Genomic DNA, 23,914 nt, shown 5'->3' on the forward strand with positions numbered 1-23,914 from the left:
CCTAACACATTTTTAAAATTTATTTGTGTATTTGGGAGAGCATGCATGCATACACAGGCAGGGGGAGAGGCAGAGGGAGAGTGAGAGAATCCTAAGCAGACTCCCTGTTGAGCACAGGGCCCAATGTGGGACTGAATCCCACGCCCTCAGATCATGACCTGAACCAAAATCAGGAGTCAGACCCTTAATTGAGTGAGCCACCCAGGCGTCCCAGGGTCATCTTAACACATTTTTAATGTACACGGCTAGGTAGTACTAAGATGAAATTGGCCTGATCATCTTCCTTTTGTTTTGACAACCCTTAGATTTTATTCCTCTTAATAGTTCTTAGGCTCTTATTGTGGAAAGCAGGTACATTCTAAGTTATGCTAATTATTCTTCAGTGATGCTCTATAAATTTGCATTCATCCCTCTAGATTTTAGTTTGTTTTTAAGTTTTTCTCCCTGTTTGAATGTTTGTGTATAAAATTAAAAGGCTAATTCACATTTTGTTTTCTCTTAAATTCTGAGAATCTGCAAGTTTTCATTAGATTAAATTAGGTTGCACTGATGAACTATAGAAGCAGTTGTTCAGAAGCAATAATTTTTTTTTTGCTTTATTTGCTTTATTTTCCAGCTTTATTTTGGTATAATTGATAAACAGTAAACTGTACATATACTTTGACGAGTTTTAACATGTGTATCTGTAATACCATTACCATAATTAAGGTAGCAAACATAACCATCCCTTCCTAAATTTTCTCACGCATCTCTGTAATCCCTACCTCCCATGTTTCCCTCCGAATCCCCAACCTCTTTAGATTAGTTCATATTTTCAAAGATGTTATAAAAGGGAATGATGTAGTATGTACTCCTTTTTTTCTGATTTTTTTTTTCAGCATAATTAGAGGTTTGTCCATGTTGCTACATAGATTAGTAATTTGTTTACCCATTTACCTGTTGATGGGTATATGGTTTGTTTCCAGGTTTTTAGCTACTGTTCATAGAGCTGTTAATGTTACTATGCTGGTAAATTTATTTCTTAGTTTATTTCATGTTTGCATGACCACATTCCCTTCTAGTTGAGTTATTTTACCAAACAAACTGAAGCTGAATTTCTTGATTTAATTCTTTTATCAAAATCCTTTTTGGAAATTCCGTAGTGAAACGAATGGAGGAGAACGTGTGTTCCCGTTGACTTAGTCTCTCTTCATGTCACCTGACTCCGTTTGTGATCAGCTGTTGGTCCTGATCTCACTGGGCTGTTGGGAAGTCCATTTTAGTTCCAGTAGTCTTCTGTTAACTTATAACTCTCCAATGCCTACTTTTTAAGTGAAGTGGTCCTGTTCTGTGAGATTGGGAGAGGGCTCTGCTCTGTTAGTTTGGACCTGGACAAGAAAGTTACATTTAAACTTTGTATGTGTTATTTAACTGCTCTGCTTTTGTTTCACCTACCAAGCTTCCCTGATAGTATATGTTTGATAGTTACTTTGTTGTTGTTGATAGAGTTGTGACACTTTTCAAAACCCGTTACTTTCTCTTGACAGTAGGACTTGTATATTGTGCTAAGAGCATCTAGATAACTTGGTAATCCCAGGGGCCTTATTTTGAAATTTTGGTATTATCTCAGTAACATTTTTCTTTGCTTCAGGATTTATTCTAACTAAATGCAGGGTGCATATAGAATATATAGTGTAATGGCCTGAGAATATTAACATTGCAGATTTGATTATTTGCCATCAGTAGCCTTGTAAGTTGCTCTCAGCTTCCTCCCTCCTCCACTTGTCCTATTTAAAAAGTGAACTTAATTACTAATCGGGAATTTTTACCAGGCTTATACAGTGTAATTGTACAGATTTTGGAGGGAAACATTTAATTGAACGCAAAAGTGCTGACTCCTGTTCTTTACTTCAATAAACAAAAAGTACAAAAACAGGACAAAGCTGTTACTGTTTTCACAACTATATAAGGAGACCACCCACACACTAGAAACTCAGTCTCTGCTGGGTGTGTGTCAGCATTAGAGATGCATAACATTCGTGTACCTGCCCCACGTGAACATACTTTTCATTGTTTAGTATTCCAGCAGAGAACTGAAAATGGGTAAATTGTGATATACAGGGAGGCATGTTGAACTTCTGAGCCATTCCTATATAGAATTAGATCTAAGTAATTATTATGAGTGTGGTTACAAAACCATGAAGATGTTTTTCATGGTTGTTGAGAGAGAAGCTTAACAGTAGAGGTCACCAAAAGCAGAAAGGAAAGATTTGGAGAAATGAGTTTGCTGATTTTCCCATCTTGAATGGAAAGGGCCAGTAGATACCATTTCAGTCTTCTAGTTGTAAAAAAGATTTAGTATAAACAGAAATAGTACTACACAACTAAAAACTCAAGGAGCTAATACTCATTTCATTTTGTATTTTTTACATGTAACTGCATATATTATTTGAACTAGGAAGCATGCATTTTGAATCATTGAAAAGAATAATCAGAAAAAATTGTATCCAGTATAGAAAAAGACACAAAACAATTCTTTATGTAGTATGGAAGTTATCTTTCCTCAAATGTTTGAGGCACTTCTTAAAATTGTCTTTACTTGGCATATTTCTTAGAAGCAATTCCTTCAGAGTGTTTTCAGTTTTTTCTAAATTACATGGAATTCTATTCTTATTTTACTGAATGTTAATTAGGGGTGGGTATTTCATTATAACAAGTGGCTTTTAGGTACAAAATGACATTCTGATGGAGAGTTTTGCTTCTTGGACATGGTGATGTAGTAAATACATCAGTAACCTAATACTAAACCATCTTTGCATAACTAAAATAAATCCCACTAGGCCTTAGTAGATTACTCTGAATAGATTTGATTTAGTAGAATTTTAATATACAGAATGGGACTGGGCTGAAGTTTTCTTTTGTGTTTGTTGCGGTAGGTTTTAGAGTCTGGGTTTGCATTATAAAACAGTTGGGAAACTTCCTATCTTTCATTTGTTCATGTATTTATTAATTAGAGTTTGAAGCCAAAGAAGGGGGAAGAAGTTTTGTTCTTCCCTTTCCAAATCACTTAGCCAGAACTAAAAGCAACAGTGCTATAATTAAATTACATATATTACTGCTTAGCCAGGTTTTTTCAGACTAGCTTGGGAACCAAACTACCATTTAAGGCTGTTTTTTTTCCTTCTCTGTAGGAAGAATGCAGAGCAGATTCCAAATAACTGAAAGAGTTGGCTTGTGTGTGTTTTCCTTCTTCCCAGTTTCTCCTCTCTCTATCAGTACTATCATGTGGCCAGGTATCATACCCCAGATGTCACTCAGCTGATGAATTCTTGATGGTGACCATGAGTATTTAATGGTTTAATCTACAAGTATTTTAAATAGTAAAGCACATCAGTAGACCTGATGAAACCTTGGCTATAGAACTAAAGCCTAACTTATACTTTACTGGTGAGACTTTAATTGATAGAACATAGATAGTTCTTTATACATCTTATGTATTTTTTTTTGACCCAGCACCTCTCCCTATAGATTAAAGGAAGTGGTTTTGGATATAGGTAGGGATTTAGTTATAAGGATGCATGGTAAAGCATGCTTTATAACTGTAAAGATTTATAGATAACCTAAATGTTCAGCAGTAGGGAATTATTTAAATGAGTATGGGTGATTAAATAATGGAATATTATATAGCCATTAAAATATTACTAGAAAATACATTTGACCCTTAAAGGCATCCATAATACGCAAAGTGAAAAAACATTTTACAAAACTTGAAGATACCATATAATCTCATTTTGAAAAATAGGTATAGGGCATGTGTATGCACACACATATATAAAACCTACCATAGTACACACCAAAGTAAAGGTAGGGATGCTCTCTTGAGCACATGGGATTATGGGTGACAATTTTCTCCTTTGTATTGGTGTCACTGGGTTTTTTGAAATGAGCATACATTACTTCTGTAATAAGAAGAAAAATACTTCAGTAAAGGATAAACAAATGCCAGCACAAACGGAATATGTAGAAATTATGTCTCCATGGAAGGAAAGTATACCAAGAAAATGAAATGATAGGAATATAAACTTGAGGGGTTTTTCTTTGTTTTTTGGTTTTTTTTTTTTTAAAGATTTATTTTTGAGAAAGAGAGAGCACACGTGAGAGCATGAGGACCCAGGCAGAGGGAAAAGCAGGGGCTCCTCTAAGCTGGGTGCCTGTTGCGGAATTCAGTCTGAGCTGAAGGCAGATGCTTAACTGACTGAGCCACTCATGCGCGCTCCTTGAGTTTTAAATTGTGTATGTAGTACTTACTATTTCTGTTGATACTAAATCTTATTAAGCAAAAAATCCAGGTCCAGGTTTCCCTGAAGACTCATTTAGAAAGATCCACTTTTGTTCTTGTCTTGTTACCTTTTTTTTTTTTCTCCCTAAAATGTATTTTTTGACTCTTGTCAGCTTCAAAAGCACTTCTTCCATTTAAAAATTCTGTGTGCTTCTGGGATTATTTGACAGACCGTCTGGATATTCGAGCTGCCCGGATTCTTCTGGATAATGATCATTATGCTATGGAAAAACTGAAGAAGAGAGTGCTGGAATACCTGGCTGTCAGACAGCTGAAGAACAACCTAAAGGGCCCCATTCTTTGCTTTGTTGGCCCTCCCGGAGTTGGTAAAACAAGTGTGGGAAGATCAGTGGCCAAAACTCTTGGTCGGGAGTTCCACAGGATTGCACTTGGAGGAGTGTGTGATCAGTCTGACATTCGAGGACACAGGTAGACTCTTTCTCTCAGTTTAGTCTCTGGTTCTCCATTTTAATTGACTAAAGCCCTTCAGAAGCCAAAGCATAATGTATATCTTTTTCTCAAAGGGCTATTTGCGATACCTTGAATCAAAAGGACACTCATAGTATTTATTTATAGTATATCTATAGGATGTTTTTAGCTGGCGTAGAGCCTCAACTGTAATGGTGCATCCAAACTAACCTTGTTATTTGTCTGACAATGGATAACTAGTCAGCCTTCCTGAAATTTCATTTGAATGTAGTTATAAATCAGTTATGGTTAGGTGTTACAGAGTCTTTACATTCATTTTGGCCCAGTAACGTTTCATAATTAATGACCCCTAACTCTTAGAGTTTAAAAAATAAGTACAACACAGCTGGGGCAGGTCAGAGAAGGGAAGAAATCTTTGATAACAAACGTGTTTGCAGTTTAACTTTCTTTTAGAAGTCTGGTTTTCCATACGGATATAAGTAATAAGGAGAAAAGATAGTTACTAAGAGCTATCCTTGCAATTTTGACACCCTTTCTATAAAAATACATTGAACTGTGAGAACTGAGTCTTTGATTAATCCAACATTATTAGAATCAGATTTGCATGTTATGTTCATGGTTTTGTTCTCTCTGATCTCTTTTGTTCAAATTGGAAGATGCTTTGGGAAAGCATGAACTTTCTGTTTTGAGGTTTAAGGGTTTCATAGCAGTTGCAAGTTGTGAGAAAATATACCTATAATGTGTATATTAAAGAACACTTTAAAATGTAGAAATCATGGATGCTTATTAAAGAATATGATGTTGTAAACCTGAAACTAATGTCAGTGATATCTCAGCTTTAAAAAAATTTTTTTTTTAAGAAACTGCTTAACTTCCAGTAGGAAGTAATTAAACTGAAGATAAAACTTCTCTCTTCAGGGTCATATCCTCAGTCTTAAAGTTGTTAAAGCAATCTAAATTACACGTAGAGGCTTTGAAAATCATGCAGGTACTGGCGGTGATCAACTGCCAATTTAAGTTGGCTAATTTAAATGCATATTTACAGTTTGGTGAATATGGATTAAACTTAGATTGTGTGTGTTGGGGAGAGAATGGGATGCTTTTATAACATTTTGTTTTCCATTTGTTTTATTCATTAGATCATTGGCCTTAGGCAGGAAACCTTTTCAGAAACTTTTCCGTGAAAAATGTTCCTTTTTCTCTTTTATTTGCTTATTTACAATTCTTATGCATTAAAGAAAAATCATTCCAAGATTTCAGTAAATAAACAATGAGGGCTGCAGATTAGGTTGGGGAATTGATCTGGGTCATTCTGGCAATTTCTAACTCTTTTTGTCACCTAGACCTGCTTATTCTCATATGTGCCACTAGAGGCTGTCCTTTGCTTTTATAAAGAAATTGGCACCTTATACCAATCTGGGAGAAACTGGATCTAGAGGCTGAATCTTTTTATTTTAGCTCAAGAGCTTTTGGGAGATGTTTCCCATTCAAGTGACTTGATTCATGCATTCACAGTTGTTTTAGTTCACTTCTTTCTTTTGATATCTGTAGCATAGTATTGTGTAAGTGTTTAATGGAAGTTAGGGAATTTGTGGAATTATTGTCATGAAATTTATATCATGAGCACATGACATGTAGGTAATCTGTCCTCTTTCTTGCCACATTGTTTATTGCTTATTCAGTAAGGATTGGAAAGCACTTACTCAGTGCCTGACACATAATAATAAGCATTTGATAAAAATTAGCTTTAATTATTAATTTTAAATTCTCAGGAAAGCAAGTTTACATTTTAAAAGCTTCAATGAATTTAATCTGATTTTTAAATAGTACCTAAAAATCCTGTTCTTAGCATTATTATTTAATTTATGTGACAGAATTGTGGAAAAATGTATTTTTGTGATGACTCTTGGTGGGCAATATGTAATATCATAATCCTCACCACTTAAGAACATTGTTGGTTTCAAGCAGAGCTTTGTTTTAAGTTTTTACTTACACTGTTAGACATAAAATCTGTTCAAGTGAGTATTCTTCCACATGTGTGAGTATCATTAAGAAAATGGAATCTGTTGTGAGTCTTTTGTAAAATGAGGCTGTGTATTTGCCTAAAAAATTTGATTAAATATAAGCTTTTTAGGAATGTGTGACACGCATAGAGGCTGTGATTGTTGCCAAATAAAGGGTGTATGGATTAGTCTGAATCATTCTGTGCCTGCTGGAAGTACTCCCTCACTGTCACTGCACTAGGTGTTTCATTAAACACTACAGCAGCCTGCCCTCGTACAACTGGGGGCTTCCTGCCCACCAGTCCTCCCAAGGCATCAAAGCCTGGAGAAAATTTTTATTTGAAAACCTGTTTGGAAGCTGGTAGAGAGTGGGGTGTGGCCATTCAGGAGAGCAGTGGTTGAGAACAGAGTATGGACTTATGTCAGAGCTTGTGAGTTGGAGGTAAATCGAAGGGGAGGAAGAACAGTAGCTTATAGCACAATCATGGGGTGGAGTGTGTGAGAACAAGTGGTTCCATGTGACAATTGAAGCATTTTGGAAACACCCAGGTCTTGGCATTTAAGTACTGGTCACATGCTCACAATTAGAGTTCATGCAAAGTTTTGTTTTTCCTCAGCCTCTGAGTAGGCACCACTGTTCTGCAGTCTTAAAATAGCCAGGGAAAAACAGAGCTGCTTTATATTATCTTCCTTGCTTATTCTCTTGATTTTGTCACTCACTTTTCCTATTTTCCCATGCTTAGAACTCCAGCCTTTTGCTAGAAATACCTATTTATATGAAGAAAGGTGCTATTAGGAATTGATTTTAATTTAATTTAATTTTTTTAAAAAATATTTTATTTATTTGACAGAGAGAAATCACAAGTAGGCAGAGAGGCAGGCAGAGAGAGAGGACGAAGCAGGCTCCCTGCGGAGCAGAGAACCCGATGCAGGGCTTGATCCTAGGACCCTGGGATTGTGACCTGAGCCGAAGGCAGAGGCTTTAACCCACTGAGCCACCCAGGCACCCTTAGGAATTGATTTTAAAAACAAATATGTATGTTTTAGAGTCCAATGATAATGAAATGGGAGGTGGGGAAGCAAAAGAAAGATTTGGTTTACATTTAAATCTTAAACTTGGAAAATCATAATCTGACTTTACTTTGGCTCGTTGTTTTTGTTTATATTATTTTGAATGGCTTAAAGGAAGGAGAGTCCATGCTCCATATTAACTAGTACAGCTTTACAGTCTTCTCAACGTTTCTCATTTGAGTTTGCCTCCACTGGGGTTTTTCTGTTCACTTTCATAAAAGCCACAGAATCTCTGTTCCTACAGTTTTTTTTACAGCTTAACATTTTTATATTTAAATATTTAAAGAATTTAAATCCGCTCATTGAATTAAATATAACTTCTTTTAGGATAAGTTTTATGAAATCATGTTTGTGTAATAGTTTTTCATTAGTTGTTTCTTAGTGAAATGTACTTATTGCTATGATATATCTCAAGTTATTGTTGATAGTAACCCTTTGGAAGTGATTTGCCAGCTCTTTGTTCAGATAATAAAATGGTACCATTGTAAGGAATCTTTGGCTCAAACAAGGTGAGAAGAAAAATGAACTTTTGCTTTCCATGATACATCTTCATGAACCTGAAATGGTGATGTTTTAAATAAATTAGCTGTTTCATTATTAGTTTCCACAAAGGGAAAATAAGCAAAGTAGCAAGCTTTTAATATATTTTTAGCATAGTATGCCAGACATGTTATAGTTTACTCACTATCCTTCTTATAACCTGTATTTGCATATCGCTCTTCTTTGCCTCTTTAAAGTTTAGTTTCATTTTTAGGCCCCAGTTCAAGGCTTTCTCCATTAACATATGTGCAGTCAGTTATGATCTTACTCTTCTCTAAACTGACCAGTTATTGTCCATTGTTTTCTTTTGATGATTAAATAATATAGGCCGCTGGCATTCATAGTACATTACTGTAGAGATAAACTATAAATATGGGGAAAGTATGAACTCTGTAGAGTCTTGTCTTATTGTTCTTTGTATCATTCCATGTTCACAGCAGAGTGCCAGACATGGTAAGTTCTCTCTGAGTGCTTTGTGAATTCAAGTTAAGATTAAAACATATTTATATTTTGGAGGTCTTATGGTCCTTTAAATGAGTGCATCTGTGCAAATGAGTACATAAAAAGATTTAGGAATGACTTCTATAAGAATAACAATTTGATTTGTTTAGGCATGCCATATTAAGGACTATTTTTAGTTCCTTAAAGACTGTTTTTCGGGTGCCTGCGTGGCTCAGTGGGTTAAGCTGCTGCCTTCAGCTCAGGTCATGATCTCGGGGTCCTGGGATCGAGTCCCACATCGGGTTCTCTGCTCAGCAGGGGGCCTGCTTCCCTTCCTCTCTCTCTCTGCCTGCCTCTCTGCCTACTTGTGATCTCTCCCTGTCAAATAAATAAATAAAATATTAAAAAAAAAAAGACTGTTTTTCTTTTGAGATCATTAGGATCTCTTTTAAGGCTTATTACTTTTCCCAGTTGAAGAGAGATGTATACACCCGTGGTAGAAAATTTGGAATTTTTTTTTTTGAAAATTTGGAAGTTTTTTTAAAAAGGAAAAAAAAATTCTCATGTTTTCTACCATACACAAAGATAATCACTATTAACATTTTATTTCCTGCCAGACTTTTCACTGGGCACCTTTTACCCTTTTCTTTAAGCAACTGTAATCCTCTTTCCACTTAACCTTATAACATACATTTTTATATTACAGATTCTTCCTAAGTATCGCTTCAGTAGTTTGCACTGTATCCCATGAAAGCTCCTTAATTGAGCAGGCATGAAAAGGTGATGGTGAAATGCCCGTTTTCCTCCCTTCTTTAAACATTGGGAGAGATGAGTAAATACATAATTGTTCCTGATACTTAGATGTCAGTGACAGTGACAGGCTGACCAGCCTTTTGGCTTACATTGGATTTGAAGATACCCAGACACAGAGTAATAAAGTCGTCAATTACCATGGAGATGTAAATACATGATATTGTAATTGTCTGTGGTTATTTTTTGAAGCATAAACCAGACTATATTTTGGAAAATGAAAAATGGTGATCTTGTGACTTAACATTTTGAGCCATGTAGACACTTACAGTTTTGTTTATATCATATACTAGTTGAATAGTCCTGATAAACCTATGAACTGCCTGTACCAGTACCTGTACAAGAAAAATAGAAATTCATATAGTTTTTAAATTAACTTGTGTACTTCAGTTTTAAGAAAAACTTCTAGGTAATCATGTATATGGACTGAATAGTAAGTAATTGAAGAAATACATTCTTTGAAGACGTCCCTGTATTGTGCTGTGCTGCTTTCTAGATGTTATATTATGAGGAAGGACACGATAAAAGGACATGGAAAAGTTTTTTTGCCCTCAAAAATGTTGTAGTTTGTAAGAGTATTAATTTCATTAATTTTCTACCTATGTAGTTTCTCAGGAGGATATTTTGATATGCTAATTTACTTTTTAAAAGTGGTTATTTTGGGTGATATTGAAAGAGAACATTTTTATTTTGTGTATTACTACATTTTTAACCATCTGATTCCTATTCCAAAGACTTATTCTGTTTCTTTAGTCAGTGAATTACCTGTTACCATACCTCCTGGCCAAAGATAGCACATTATAGATATTTTCCACAGCTTTTGGCTCTATTTAATGGTTCTCTTCTTTGACCTCTAGACTAGTGGTACACATTTGGGGAATGTCACCTGTGATTGAAGAACACTCAGGGCATTGAGTGTGCTTGGTGCTCTGGAAAGACCTTAACATCGGTGAACATCTTTTGAAAGCTTACTGTGTGCCAGGCACTATGCTGTGTCCTTTACCTGTTTATTATAATTGTATATTTCATGAGGCTGAATACGCTCTCATTACGTCCATTTTACAGATAGGGAAACTAACTGAGACTTAGGTCAAGTAGTTTGTTCAAAGCAGTATTCAAAGGCTTGTTTGTCCTTCAAAATGGTGAAAGAAAAATACTTTGGGTGCTGGCATGGTTGATCTGTTGTCCTTAAATAAATTGGGAAAACACGCCTTTGTTTGGAGAATGGTCTGACAGTTCTGTATCCAGGATCTACTGTGTAATAAGACTCACTCTCTATCATCAGCGTGCTCCCTGGCTCTTTAGAAAAGGCTATATACTTGGTACCCATAAATAAAAACTAAGTTGTAACTGCATCAGATGAATTGCAGGGCCTGTAAATGCTATAGACATTGCATTTTGGGGAAGATCACATTGTGAGAGTTGGTCAGGAGAAGTTTAGAATTTCTGGATCTACATAGGCAGGGAAAGTATTAAGGGCAGGAAGGTACCATATTAACAGAGGTTAAAAAAGCACAAGGGGCATAATAGGATTGTGATTGTAGATAAGGCAAGAGCTTAGGGGACAGCAGGTTAGGAAGGCTGCGGGGCGGGGGTGGGGTGGTGCAGACTGCTTTGTGAAGAGCTTTGAATTCACAGGAGTTTGGATTTATTCACTAAGCTCCGGGAAGCAATGAAAGGTTTAGAGGAATTGCTTGTATATAGACTAGGATCTAGATTTTTGCTTCTTTAGAAAGGATATCTGCCTATATTATTATTTTCCTCTCCATGACTTTAGGTCTAGAATTGTCATTACCTGTTTTTGAAATCTACCTGTCAGAAACAGTAAGGAAAAGAGAGAAGTTGATGCAGTAAGAAATGACCCTTAGAGGCTTTGCAGTGTTTCGTTTTGTTTTTAATTTCCCTTCCCTACTTACTCACAGAAATACTGTATGTTCTCTAGAAAAATAATTTGAGAGACTTTTATTAATTTTGAGTCTCATCCTTCTTGTATTCCATTCTGAAATCTTGAATGTGCTGCCTCCTTATTGTAATAGCACAGTGTTTATTGTATTTGGTTCCAGTGCCTTGGTCACCCTCTCTGGATGTAAGGCATTCCCACGATATTTGTAAGGCTTTCTTGTCTTTTCAAAGGTCGCTCTATTTACTCTGTCCTACTTTACACAGTCATGTGGTGAAACTGAGGCCTGCTCTTGGATCGGCTTTGTGCCTATCCTAAGAAAGCTGTTGCTGTAACACCCCATTTGATCAGTTTCTTGTAGGCAGACAGGCTTTTATGTCTTTTCACAAACAGCATCTGCTTTACACATGGCTTAGGCAATAAGGTTGTAATTAAAATTAGTAAATTACTGCTTAAAGTTTTGCTGGCTTTGTTTAAAAAAAGTGTCACTTCTCAGTTTGACAAACACATTTGTTTTTATTTATGCCACCCTCTAGATCTGTTATAATTATGTAGATAATTCTTGTTCAGATATGATAAAGGAGCCTCATTTTAATGCACAACAAAATATCTGGCTGAACTTGGTTATACTAGTTAATACATGTGGGATGAACACAGTTTTATTCAAAAGACCAGAATTAATGGAATTTTGATATATATACTTTTGACCCCAGATCTTACTATAAGTAATAAATATCTATTGCCTCTAAAATAAAATAATTTGGGGGTGCCTGGGTGACTCAGTCATTGAGCGTCTGCCTTTGGCTCAGGTTGTGATCCTAGGATCCTGGGATCAAGTCCCCACATCAGGCTCCCTGCTCTGTGGGAAACCTGCTTCTCCCTCTCTCACTCCCCTGCTTGTGTTCCCTCTTGCTATGTCTCTTTCTGTCAAATAAATAAGATCTTTAAATAAATAAATAAAATAAAAGAATTTGGGTTTTTTGGGGGGAAGGGAGCATGCATTTTGAATGGCCCTTTGAAACAATTCTGATTTCCTTCATAAAGGAAATGATGATTATGATGTTTTAACCTGCCCTGGGACAACCATTTCAGTGTGTAAAAAGGTGCTTGTTTTGGGGGGAGTGGGGAGGGTACTCTGAGAAACTGTGAAAAGCATGAGAATTAAATAAACAAGATTTATTAGGGTTCTTTGGATATTTGGAATCCTGAGAAGTAAGAGTTATAATTATTTAAGTATAATGATTTATTATAGTATAATTTAGTATAATTATAGTATAATTATTTAAGTATAACGATTTCACTAAACGGCAAAAACTATAGTGTTTAAATATTATGGGAAACTTATGGCTAAAATTAAATAGAAAATAAAAATTGGATCTGGTAACTCTTGGTTGTATCATAGAGTTTTTTTAAATATATAGTCCCTCTTTGCTATATTATTGTGATAACTAAATGACTTTTTCCCAGTCCTAAATATTGATTTCTAAATGATACCACTCTTGCCCGCTGACATCTTCTTGATAACTTGCTTGCTTGCTTTCTGTAGGCGCACCTATGTAGGCAGTATGCCTGGTCGTATAATCAATGGCTTGAAGACTGTTGGAGTTAACAATCCAGTGTTCCTGTTAGATGAGGTTGACAAACTAGGAAAAAGTCTACAGGGTGATCCTGCAGCAGCTCTGCTTGAGGTAAGATTTAGAAACTTCCCTGTCTTTGAACACACCTGAAGAGTATGGATGGGAGCAAATTATTGTCGTCAGTAGCATATATATTGGTGTGGGTTTAATCATGGGAAAAAGTATGATACAGACTAAAATCTGAAGCAAATTAATATTTAAGTTAAAATGTCTTAGAGATTTCTTCTTTCTTTCTCTAATAATACCCTCATTTCTTTTTTCTTTTTTTGTTTTTATCAAATACTTTAAATTTTATACATGCTTTTTGTTTAGACAACAGTAGTTCTATAAGGTTATTACAAAAAAACAGGAAGCAAGTCGTCTTCTCCCTGGGGTCCCCCATGTCTGCTTCTACATGTTAAGCTCTTTTTTTTTTTTTTTAAAGATTTTATTTATTTATCAGAGAGAGAGAGGGGGAGAGAGAGAGCACAGGCAGACAGAATGGCAGGCAGAGGCAGAGGGAGAAGCAGGCTCCCTGCCGAGCAAGGAGCCCAATGTGGGACTCGATCCCAGGACGCTGGGATCATGACCTGAGCCGAAGGCAGCTGCTTAACCAACTGAGCCACCCAGGCGTCCCCTTGTTAAGCTCTTTAACTTTTAGCTGTCCTCTTAGAATAACATGAGTATATTGCTGCTTCTTGATTATACAATTTCTGGCATCATCTGTTGATTCTTCTCTATAAGAGATGAGGATTTCACTTGCTTTCTTCCCTCCACCCCCACTATGTTGTGTTTTTATACCCCCAGTCTCCCAGTCTAAATTATATCCTGATTTTGTTAAGTCATTGTCAAATACCTAAATTATTTTAAGTATGTAAGTGCTTTTCACGGCTGAGCCATGTGATAAACCATAATCACTTTTCTTTTCCTGTCCTCCTTTTGTTTTGTAAAAATTTAAAAAAAATCTTTATAGAGCTAATAGTTGCCTTGTTTCTTCTGCTTACTTCCAGTAGTTGTCTAAGTCTCCCTTCAAGACGTGTAGACACTGTGGGGCGCCTGGGTGACACAGTTGGTTAAGTGTCCAGCTCTTGATTTCAGCTCAGGTCTTGATGTCAGGAGGATGAAATCAAGCCCTGCATCAGGCTCCATGCTCACTGCAGAGTCTGCTTGAGTTTCTCTCTCCTCCCTCTGCCCCTCCCCCCTGCTCCCATGTGTACACCCTCTCTCAAATAAATAAAATCTTAAAAAAAAAAAAAAAAACAAACTTGAATTCATCAGCTTGATCTCCTTCACACCTCCAGCCTGAGTTAGTTATCCACATCTGGTGCCTAGCTGTCTTGCTAGGATCTCTCTTCACCTCCCACCATGTTAAATTTCCTGTTTCCTGCATTCCATGTCTTTCTCATTCTCATTCTCTTATTTTCCTGGTGTTGATCTGCCAGTAGCTTCCTGAGAAAGCTTGCATGGGTGGTTTAGTGTTTGCATATCTGAAAATGTCTTTATGTTTCCCTGGTACTTGATTGGTAATTTGCATTCTGTTTGGACATAATTTTCCTTCATAAACCTACTTTTACCAGTCCTCATTTTACTACCTCTGCCCCCCCAACTCTTACTGTGGTTTACGTAAAATATTAATGTTCAAACTGAAGACATTGAAGACATTGCTCCATTGTTTTCCAGTTTCCTGTGATGTTGTTGATTAGATTGAGGCCTTGAGGTCCTCTCTTCTGTGACCTTTTTTATTCTTTGAAAACTCAAAATCTGCTCTGGATTTTCTTGAATTTTAATGATGATTTTTTTCTTCATTTTTTGGGAACTCCTATTGGATGTGAGATCTTTAACTTTCTTATCTTTTCTATTACTCATCTTTTTTTTTTTTACTGTGGTTTTTATGAAGGCTTCCTTAGCTCTATTAATCCCCTGTGAGTTTATTTTTTCAAAGAACTTAATTTCTCTTAATTTCTCTTTCATAAAAGGAACTGCTTATTCTTTTTATGCTATCTTGCTCTTGTTACATAAATGTAATATGTCGTTTTTATGAGAAAGATACTAATAGGTATTTTTTCCTTTTCTTTAAGCTGCTTTAATCTATTTGTTATATTTTTTCTCTTTTATATTAAAGTGGTCTGTTAGATATCTGGTAATTTTTGTTTGTTCGTATTTAATGGTGAAGAACAGAAATGCTAATTGGCAGCTCTGTGCATCAGGAAGAGGGTTTATTGACTGAGTTTCAATGGCATGGTTGGCTGGGCTATTTGAGGAACCTCTCTTACATCAGTAACTTCAGGTCTTTTGAGGCTTGTCAAATTTCTCAGAGAGAACTCCTTAAGTCCCTTGCCTTAAGAAGGAAGGATGGGCTGCCACCTTCCTGGGAACTAAGCAAGTGGGGAGAAGGGGAGGAAGTGCCCTGTCAACTGCATTCAGCGTCCCAGATGTATGCATCCACCTGAACAGTTGTTTTCAGTAGAGTACATACTCAACTGTGCTGAGGGTCACTTGGGCAGGGAATGACTATTTTATTTTATGTTCTTAGGAAAATAAGCCTCCAGTATTTTCCTGGGATGGGGGAAGGGATCTGGGACCTGATGGCTTCATAAACTTCCTTTAATCAGCCCTCATTTTACTACCTCTGCCCCCCCCAACTCTTACCGTGGCTTAAATGAAATATTAATATTCAGAGTGATTTGTTAAAATTAAAAGAAATTAAGGGAAAACTTGCTTTGTGAAAGTTTTTTTTTTTTCTTGTTTATTTCCTTGCTTTGAGTTCTCTCTGACTTCCTCTTTCCTTTTCTGTTTTTGTAATCTTAAAACAGAATGACCCTGGGACATGTGTTTGTAAGCAGGGAGACTACACATTTTGGTTTGCCTGGGACAATCCCATTTTATGCCTAATTATCAATTGTGCTGTCTTTTAGCCTCAGAAGTGGGTCCTGTTTGGACATTAAAAAGTATAGTTGCCATACTTAAAAGCCACAGAACTTGGAGATTAGAGTTTCATTTGGTTGTGCCTGTTTTTATTGTAAGACAGTTCTGACTCAGTAACTGGTTTACTCGTCAGTACTATGAACAATAAAATAGTGAACATTATTGAAGAGTTTAGTGGTTTTGTAGATGAAAACTTTAGATTTTCAGTTTAATTTACATTGGGGCATTTTTCAGATGATGTGACAGATTCTCTCATTAGGCAGTTATAGTTACCCTGTTGAAAAGAATTTGAGAATAATCCCTGATACTTCTCAACAGTATGTTGAGAAACTGAAGTATCAGGGATTATTCTCAAGAAGTATCAGGGATTATTCTCAAAAGAATAATACATACAGAAAGAGAAGAGAAACATACAGTTTCAGCAACATACTGAAACAAATCTACCAGAGACAACTTGACAAGTGGTAGGAGATGACTAATTCCTCTCTTTGTTACACAGTATATTTTAGGTCTTCTCCTAGTGCTATGTAGTGATTCAGTAACATTTGTTGAATTGAGTTGATCTCTGATAACGAGCAGCTGGCATAGGGATATTTTCTTGTCTGATAGAAGTTGGTATTCACTTTTTTTTGGCAATTGACTTATTAATATTCCAAATAAAAGTATTAAAGCCTCAAAATGATGCCTTAAAGTAAATGCTACCTAGGGCCACATACCACTGTAGTTTAGTTGTAAGTAGCATCAGTTCCTTATAGACTAGGGTTCTAGAGAGTAAAGCAAAATACATATACAGAAGAAAAGAGTATCTTGATACTTGACTTGCTTCTCCCTCCCACCTGCCCCAGTCCTGGGTTAAAAATCTCTAATACCTCACGGGTTGTTGAAACAATTAAATGATATTTATGTAAAAGTACTCTGTAAACTGTAGATACTCTATAGATGTTATTTTAATTTAATATCCACTGACATTTCTTCTGTGTCCTTTTTGAAAACAACTTGCTGTTTCTATCACTTTTTAGACCCACCTAAATGAAAAAAAGAAAAAATTACTGAACACCTTATATTTAAAGTAGAATATCATAGAGAGTCTGGAATATCCAAGAGTATGCCTTTTTATTTTTCCACATAGAAAGCCTACTTTTTTTTTAAATTTTTTAAAATTTTTTTATTTTTTATAAACATATAATATATTTTTATCCCCAGGGGTACAGGTCTGTGAATCGCCAGGTTTACACACTTCACAGCACTCACCATAGCACATACCCTCCCCAATGTCCATAACCCCACCCCACTTCTCTCAACCCCCCTCCCATGGAAAGAACCTAGATGTCCATCAACAGATGAATGGATAAAGAAGATGTGGTATATATACACAATGGAATACTATGCAGCCATCAAAAGAAATGAAATCTTGCCATTTGCGACAACGTGGATGGAACTAGAGGGTATCATGCTTAGCGAAATAAGTCAGTCGGAGAAAGACAACTATCATATGATCTCCCTGATATGAGGAAAAGAATAAATGAAAGCCTACTTTTTAATGTAAGGATTTTAGATATCATTTATAAAATCACTTATGTAAGATTATTTTATAGCTGATTTATATTAGAACAATATATATTAGATATAAAGAATGTAATAGTAAGTATAGAGTGGTTCCTCAAAGTAAACTAAAGAATATACTTGTTCTGTCTATAGATTCTACTTACCTTCATATTTATTCATGAAGGAGATGCCTATTTCCAGTTACTATTCTCAACAAAGGACTATATACTCAAATTTAGAGAGCCTCTTTTGAAAATTTATTGGAAGAATATAAAAACAGATTCAGCTGATTGATAAAAGAAATGTTGATAGACAGTAGAACTTGACTAAGTCTGTTGTTGAAAGTAAAATGTCAGATACAAGGAAAGTGTTTTTATATAATTATTAAACTTAAGAAAATTACAGAATTCTTATCAGGTAGATGCAGTCATATTTATAATTGATGTAGGATTCAGACTTTGTTAAAAACATAAGAGCATTTCTGAAATACATGTTTGTGTGAATGGGCTAGCAAAATGCATACTTTACCAATTTCCTATATAAGCAGTATTTACAGTTCCGAATAATATGGTGTCCCCAAAATAGAAAAGTCACTAATCTAAACATAGTAAACTCTCTTTAACTGAAGTTCTTATTTAATTAGAATTACGGCCTTTTAGTAATTAGATCCAGTTGTGTGTATTTACCACTTGGATACAATAGACATAGCATCTAATCTAAGCTCTACAACTATTGTCAAAGAATGTCAAAGGAGAGGGATTTGGGAATCATCTAATCCAGCTCTATCCTTTTATTAATGAAAAATTTAAGGTTCTGGATATTACCTTAATTTTTTATCTCCTCATAGTCTGTATTTACAATATAAATTCTAAGAACCAGCAGAGTAAAAAAATGCCTTAAATACTGATCTTATGAGAGAGGTATAAGTGAGGACACATTGTCCCCTTTCATTTCTTCTCTACTATCTCTAATTAAGAGGAATATTGCAATTGAATGATCAAACTAAGCTACATTACGGAAAGTAGGACCTCTAATCATTGCTTTTCAATGCTAGCAAACCCTGTCACCAGTGCCCAAGACATACTTGCAAGTCATACAAAAATGTCTTTATGTCTTTGTTACCACTTTTCTTTCTATCCCCTGTTCCCATATTTTGTCTTCTTTCCCTGTTACCTACCTACTTCTTCCTAGCACACCCATGCACAAGCTGCCACCTGACCATCCACTGGCCTCCAGCCCTTAGCTATCTATTCTCAATCAAAATTGCTGTTTCTCATTTCTACTTTGTTTAGCACTCCCATTATTAGAGTTTGGTAGTGATTAGATTGTGTGGCTAAATTTACATGAAAATTAATTTTGGAGTGGGCTGGGGGAATTATTGTTATGAACTTGTGACTAGATAATCTTCATGACTTTCTTTTCCTCTCTTGCCATCCTCAGGGATGCTCTGTGAGGGGACCATTAGACAAACCTGTGACCCAAATCCTGGCTGTATGTCTTGGCGAGCACCCACCACTAGATTCAGTATTTAAAAAAGAAAAGGAAAGAAAAAAACAAGTGAGAGAAGTAGAGACAGTAAATTGTTGAGAAATAGTTATTTGACTAATAAATTAGGAACTAATGGTGAGTTAGGTTTAGTCTTAATATCCCAGGTGTTCAGGAATGAGCACTTTACAAAATATCCTGTTCATTTGAGGGAATAATTATCATTATTTAATAGATTATATTTTCTTACTTTTTATATGAAAAATAGGCAATATTTATAAAATTTAGAGGACTCTCTTTTATACTGATGATTCTCTTTTGCCAGACATAAGTGAAAAACTTTGTTCTACAAAATGTATGATAAGCTTTGGGCAATTTAAGTTACAAGTAAAAATAGGCATTCAAAGTGAGATGTAAACTGATTGCTACCAATTAGATCAAAACAGCAGATCCTATTTAAAAATTATGGTTTAAATATATTTTATTTACTTTTTAAAAGTAGTGAGGTATAATTACATATAGAAAGTGGGTATATTTAAAATTTACAGTTTGATTAATTTTGATATGTGTGTAAAACATGAAACCATAATTTTAATCAAGAACTTTTAAACAGAAGCTTCACTTGTGAAACAAAAAATTCACTATAGGGCTTCGGCAAATTAGAACTGGTGGAAAAATGGGCGAATATGAAGATCAGTTGATAGAGATTATGCAGTCTGAAGAACAGAAAAACAAAATGACTAAAATTAATAGGGAAATGTAAGCAAAACAATCTGTGTGTAATTGAAAAGGACAGGGAGGTAGGAGCAGAAAAAATTTTTGAGGGAATAATGGATGAAAACTTACCAAATTTTGATGAAAAACATAAATCTACACATTTGTGGAGCACAGTGAATTCCCATGTAGGATAAGCACAGAGAAAGCCTTAGATAGATAAGGTAATAAAAATCCTAAAAGATAAAAGAGAAAACTGAAAACAACAAGAGAAAAACAAGTAGAGTCTCAATTAACATTTTGGTCAACATTTGGATTTTTCAAGTGTTTGGCTATTACAAATAAAGCTACTGTGAATACTCATGTACAAGTCTTGTATGGACCTGTACTTCTGTTTTTCTTTGATAAATAGGAGTGGATGGCTTGGTGAAAAGGTAGGTGTTGTATTAGTATTTTATATAATCAACTTTTAGATTACGTTTTGATACCACCTGGAAGTCTTTAATATTCAATAGGCTTTTTTGAATTTTTGTCTAACTTGTGTTGGGCCTTTTGTCATCTTACTGTTTAGCTATTTTTCTGTCCCCCTTTTCGAGGAGTCCTAGTTAGTTCCTTTGAATTGTGTCATTAACTGTGTGGATACTTTGTTAGGTCAGAAGGCATATACCCTGTGTTTTATACTACTTGTGATACTTATAAGTTAAAAATCACACATCTCAATTTCTCTGATAATCAATATCATACATGAAATAGGATATATTTTCCCTCCCTTTATTAAATCAAAATGAAGTAATGCACGGTAATCTACCACATCATCATCTCACTACCTGGTTACTTTAAGTGATTTCATTTTTTTACATTCTCTTTATCAAAACCATTTTCAACTTTTAATTTTACATTCTCTTTACCAAAACCCATTTTCAACTTTTTTTAAATTAACAGCCTTCCCTACCCGCCACCCTTCACCCCACTTCTTATTTTTAGCAGTTTTAGGTTTACAGCACAATTGAGTGAAAAGTACCAAGAGTCCCGTGCAACTTCTTACCCTCCTTCCCCCAGTTTTCCCTTTTATTAACATGTTGCCTTAGTGTGGTACATTTGTCACAGTTAATGAACCAGTAGTAATATGTTGTTTAAACTGGAGTTCATAGCTTATATCAGGTTCACTTTGTGTTGTACATTCTGTGGGTTTTGATAAATGTATAATGATATGTATCTACTATTACAGGATGATATAGAATAGTTTCATTGCCCTAAAAATCCCATGTGCTCCACCTATTCGTTGCTCCCTACCCCTCCCCAGACCCCCAGCAATCAATGCTCTTTTACTGTCTCCATAGTTTTGCCTTTTCCAGAATGTTATGTAGTTGGAATTCTACAGGCTGTAGTTTTTTGACTCAGTAATATGCATTTAAGATTTTTCCTGTTGTGTGTGTGTGTGGCTTAGTAGTTCATTTCTTATCACTGAATAACATTCCATTGTACAGATGTGCCATGGTTTGTTTATCCATTTATGTATTGAAGGACAGCTTAGTTAATTCTAGGTTTTGTCGATTATGAATAAAGCCACTATAAACATTTTTGTGCAGGTGTTTGTGTGGACATAAGTTTTCAGCTCATTTGGGTAAATACCAGGGAGTACAGTTGCTGGACCACAAGAGTATGTTTAATTTTGTAAGAAACTATCAAACTGTCTTCCAGAGTGGCTACACCATTTGCATTCCCTCCAGCAGTGAATGACAGTTTCTGTTGCTTCACACCCTCACCAACATTTGGTGTATGCGGTGTTTTGGATTTTGTCTATATTAATAGGTATGCAGTAGTATCACCTTGTTTTTGTATTCTCTTTTATAAATGTGTTGGCCACCTTTGTTTTTTTAATAACATATTTATTGAGACATAATTCACATACCATAAGATTCACCCCTTTAAATAAGTATACAGTTCTGTGGTTTTCTTTTAATATATTCATCGTTCATTCACCCATTAATTAAAACCCATTAATAACCATCCCCCCTCCCACAAGCACCTGGCAACCACTAATTTCTTACTTTCCCTCCCTCTGCTTTCCCTTTTATTAACCACTTGTATTTGTGTGGCACATTTGTTACATATTCAGCAGCTGATGGACGTCTGGGTTGTTCCCACCTTTGGTTATTATGTATAATGCTTCTATAATCATTCATCTACAAGTTCGTGCATAGGCATAGGTTTTCAGTTCTCTTGTGTTTTCAGTTCTCCAGGAGTAGATTTTCTGGATCATATGGAAATTCTGTATTTAACATGTTGAGAAACTTAACAAACTATTTTCCAAAGTGGCTACACCATTTTAGTATTTCACTAACAATGTAAGAGAGTTGTAATTTCTCTACATCCATATCAACACTTGTTACTATCTCTTGTTTTTATTTTGGCCATCCTTTTGTTTTAGTAGGTGCAAAGCCATACTTTCTTGTGGTTTTGATTACTTCACTAATTACTAATAACATGGAGCATCTTTTCATGTGTTTATTGGCCATCTGTATATCTTCTGTATAGAACTATATTTTCAAATCCTTTGCCCATCTTTAACTGTCTTTTTCTTGTTAAGTTCTTTACATATTCTTGATACAAGTTCCTTCTCAAGTACATGATTTGCAAATATTTGCATCAGTTTTGTACACTTTCTTTTCACTTTTTTCATGGTGTTCTTTAAAGCACAAAAATTTTTAATTTTGATAAAGTCTAATTTATTTGCATTTTTCTTGTATCACTTCTTATATCTAAGAAACCATCAAGGTCATGAGAATTTATTCTTACATTTTCTTCTAAGAGTTTTACAGTTTAGTTCTTATATTTAGGTCTGCAGTTCATTTTGACCTAATGTTTATATGAGGTATAAGATACAGAGCTACAACTTCTTTCTTTTGCTTGTGGATATCTAGTTGTCCCATGTACCACTTGTTAAAGACTTTTCTTATTATATGGAATGGTGTTGTCACCACTGTTGAAAATTCAATTGACTGTAAATGCAGGGGTTTATTTCTGGACTCCCAGCTCTATTTCATTGATCTGTATTTCTGACCTAACACCAGTACCCTGTAATTTTTAGCTTTGTAGAAGGTTTTGAAATCAGGAAGTGTGAATCCTCCAGATTGATTATTCTTTTTCAAAATTGTTAGCCATTCTCGGGCCTTCCTATTTTTATATGAATTTTAGAATCAGCTTGTCACTTTCTGCCAAAAAAGGCAAGCAGGATTTGGGTAGGGATTATTTTGAATCTCTTTTTAAGGATCATTTTAAGGACTGTTGCTATAGTTATAATAGTAATTCTTCCTATCCATGAACATAGGAGTCTTTCTGTTTATTTAGGTCTTCGTTAATTTATTTCAACAATGTTTTGTGTTTTTTCATTTTATGTTTTTGTTTGAATTCAGTGAATTAACATATAGGGTATTACTAATTTCAGAAGTAGAATTCAGTGATTCATCAGTTGTATTTAACACCCAGTGCTCATTACATCATGTGCCCTCCTCACCCAGTTAGCCCATCCTCCCACCCCACCCTCCAGCAACCCCCAGTTTGTTTCCTATGATTGAGAGTCTTTTATGGTTAGTTTCCCTCCCTGATTTCATATTGTTTTATTTTTCCCTCGTTTCCCCTATGCTCCTCTGTTTTGTTTTTTAAAGTGGTTTTTGAATATATAAGTCTTAAAGTCCTTTTGCTAACTTATTCTTAAATGTTTTATTCTTTTTTATACTACTGGAAATTGTTGTGTTTTTTTTTTCATTTCTTTTTTGAATTGTTCATAGCTTGTATAAAGAAATAAAATTGCTTTTTGTATATTGGTCTTGTATCCTGTAAACTTTTAGAACTTGTTTATTAGTTTTTTTAGTGGATTCCTTAGTCTTTCCCATGTACAAGATCATATAATATCCAAATAGAGATATGTTTACTTCTTTCCAGTTTTAACACTTGGATACTTTTTTTTTTTCCCTACTTGCCCTGGCTAGCACCTCCAGTATGATGTTGAATAGAAATGGCAAGATCTGTTCAGATTTTCTATTACTTCTTGATAGAAATTACTTTCAATAGTTTGAATCTTTCTAGGAATTTTTCCATTTCATTTAGGTTACTG

General features: G+C 35.2%; 1 protein-coding gene across 1 annotated transcript in view; it reads left to right on the forward strand.

Annotated features, from left to right (window-relative positions):
* LONP2 (lon peptidase 2, peroxisomal) overlaps nt 1-23,914 on the forward strand; it is a 112,205-nt gene that overhangs the window by 28,066 nt on the left and 60,225 nt on the right. Inside the window, exons 7-8 of the mRNA XM_032326514.1 lie at nt 4,489-4,747; nt 13,059-13,200. Of these exons, the coding sequence (XP_032182405.1) occupies nt 4,489-4,747; nt 13,059-13,200 (401 nt within the window). The remainder of the gene's footprint in view (nt 1-4,488; nt 4,748-13,058; nt 13,201-23,914) is intronic.

The sequence above is a fragment of the Mustela erminea genome, chromosome 19 (assembly GCF_009829155.1).
Source record: "Mustela erminea isolate mMusErm1 chromosome 19, mMusErm1.Pri, whole genome shotgun sequence".
NCBI lineage: Eukaryota > Metazoa > Chordata > Mammalia > Carnivora > Mustelidae > Mustela > Mustela erminea.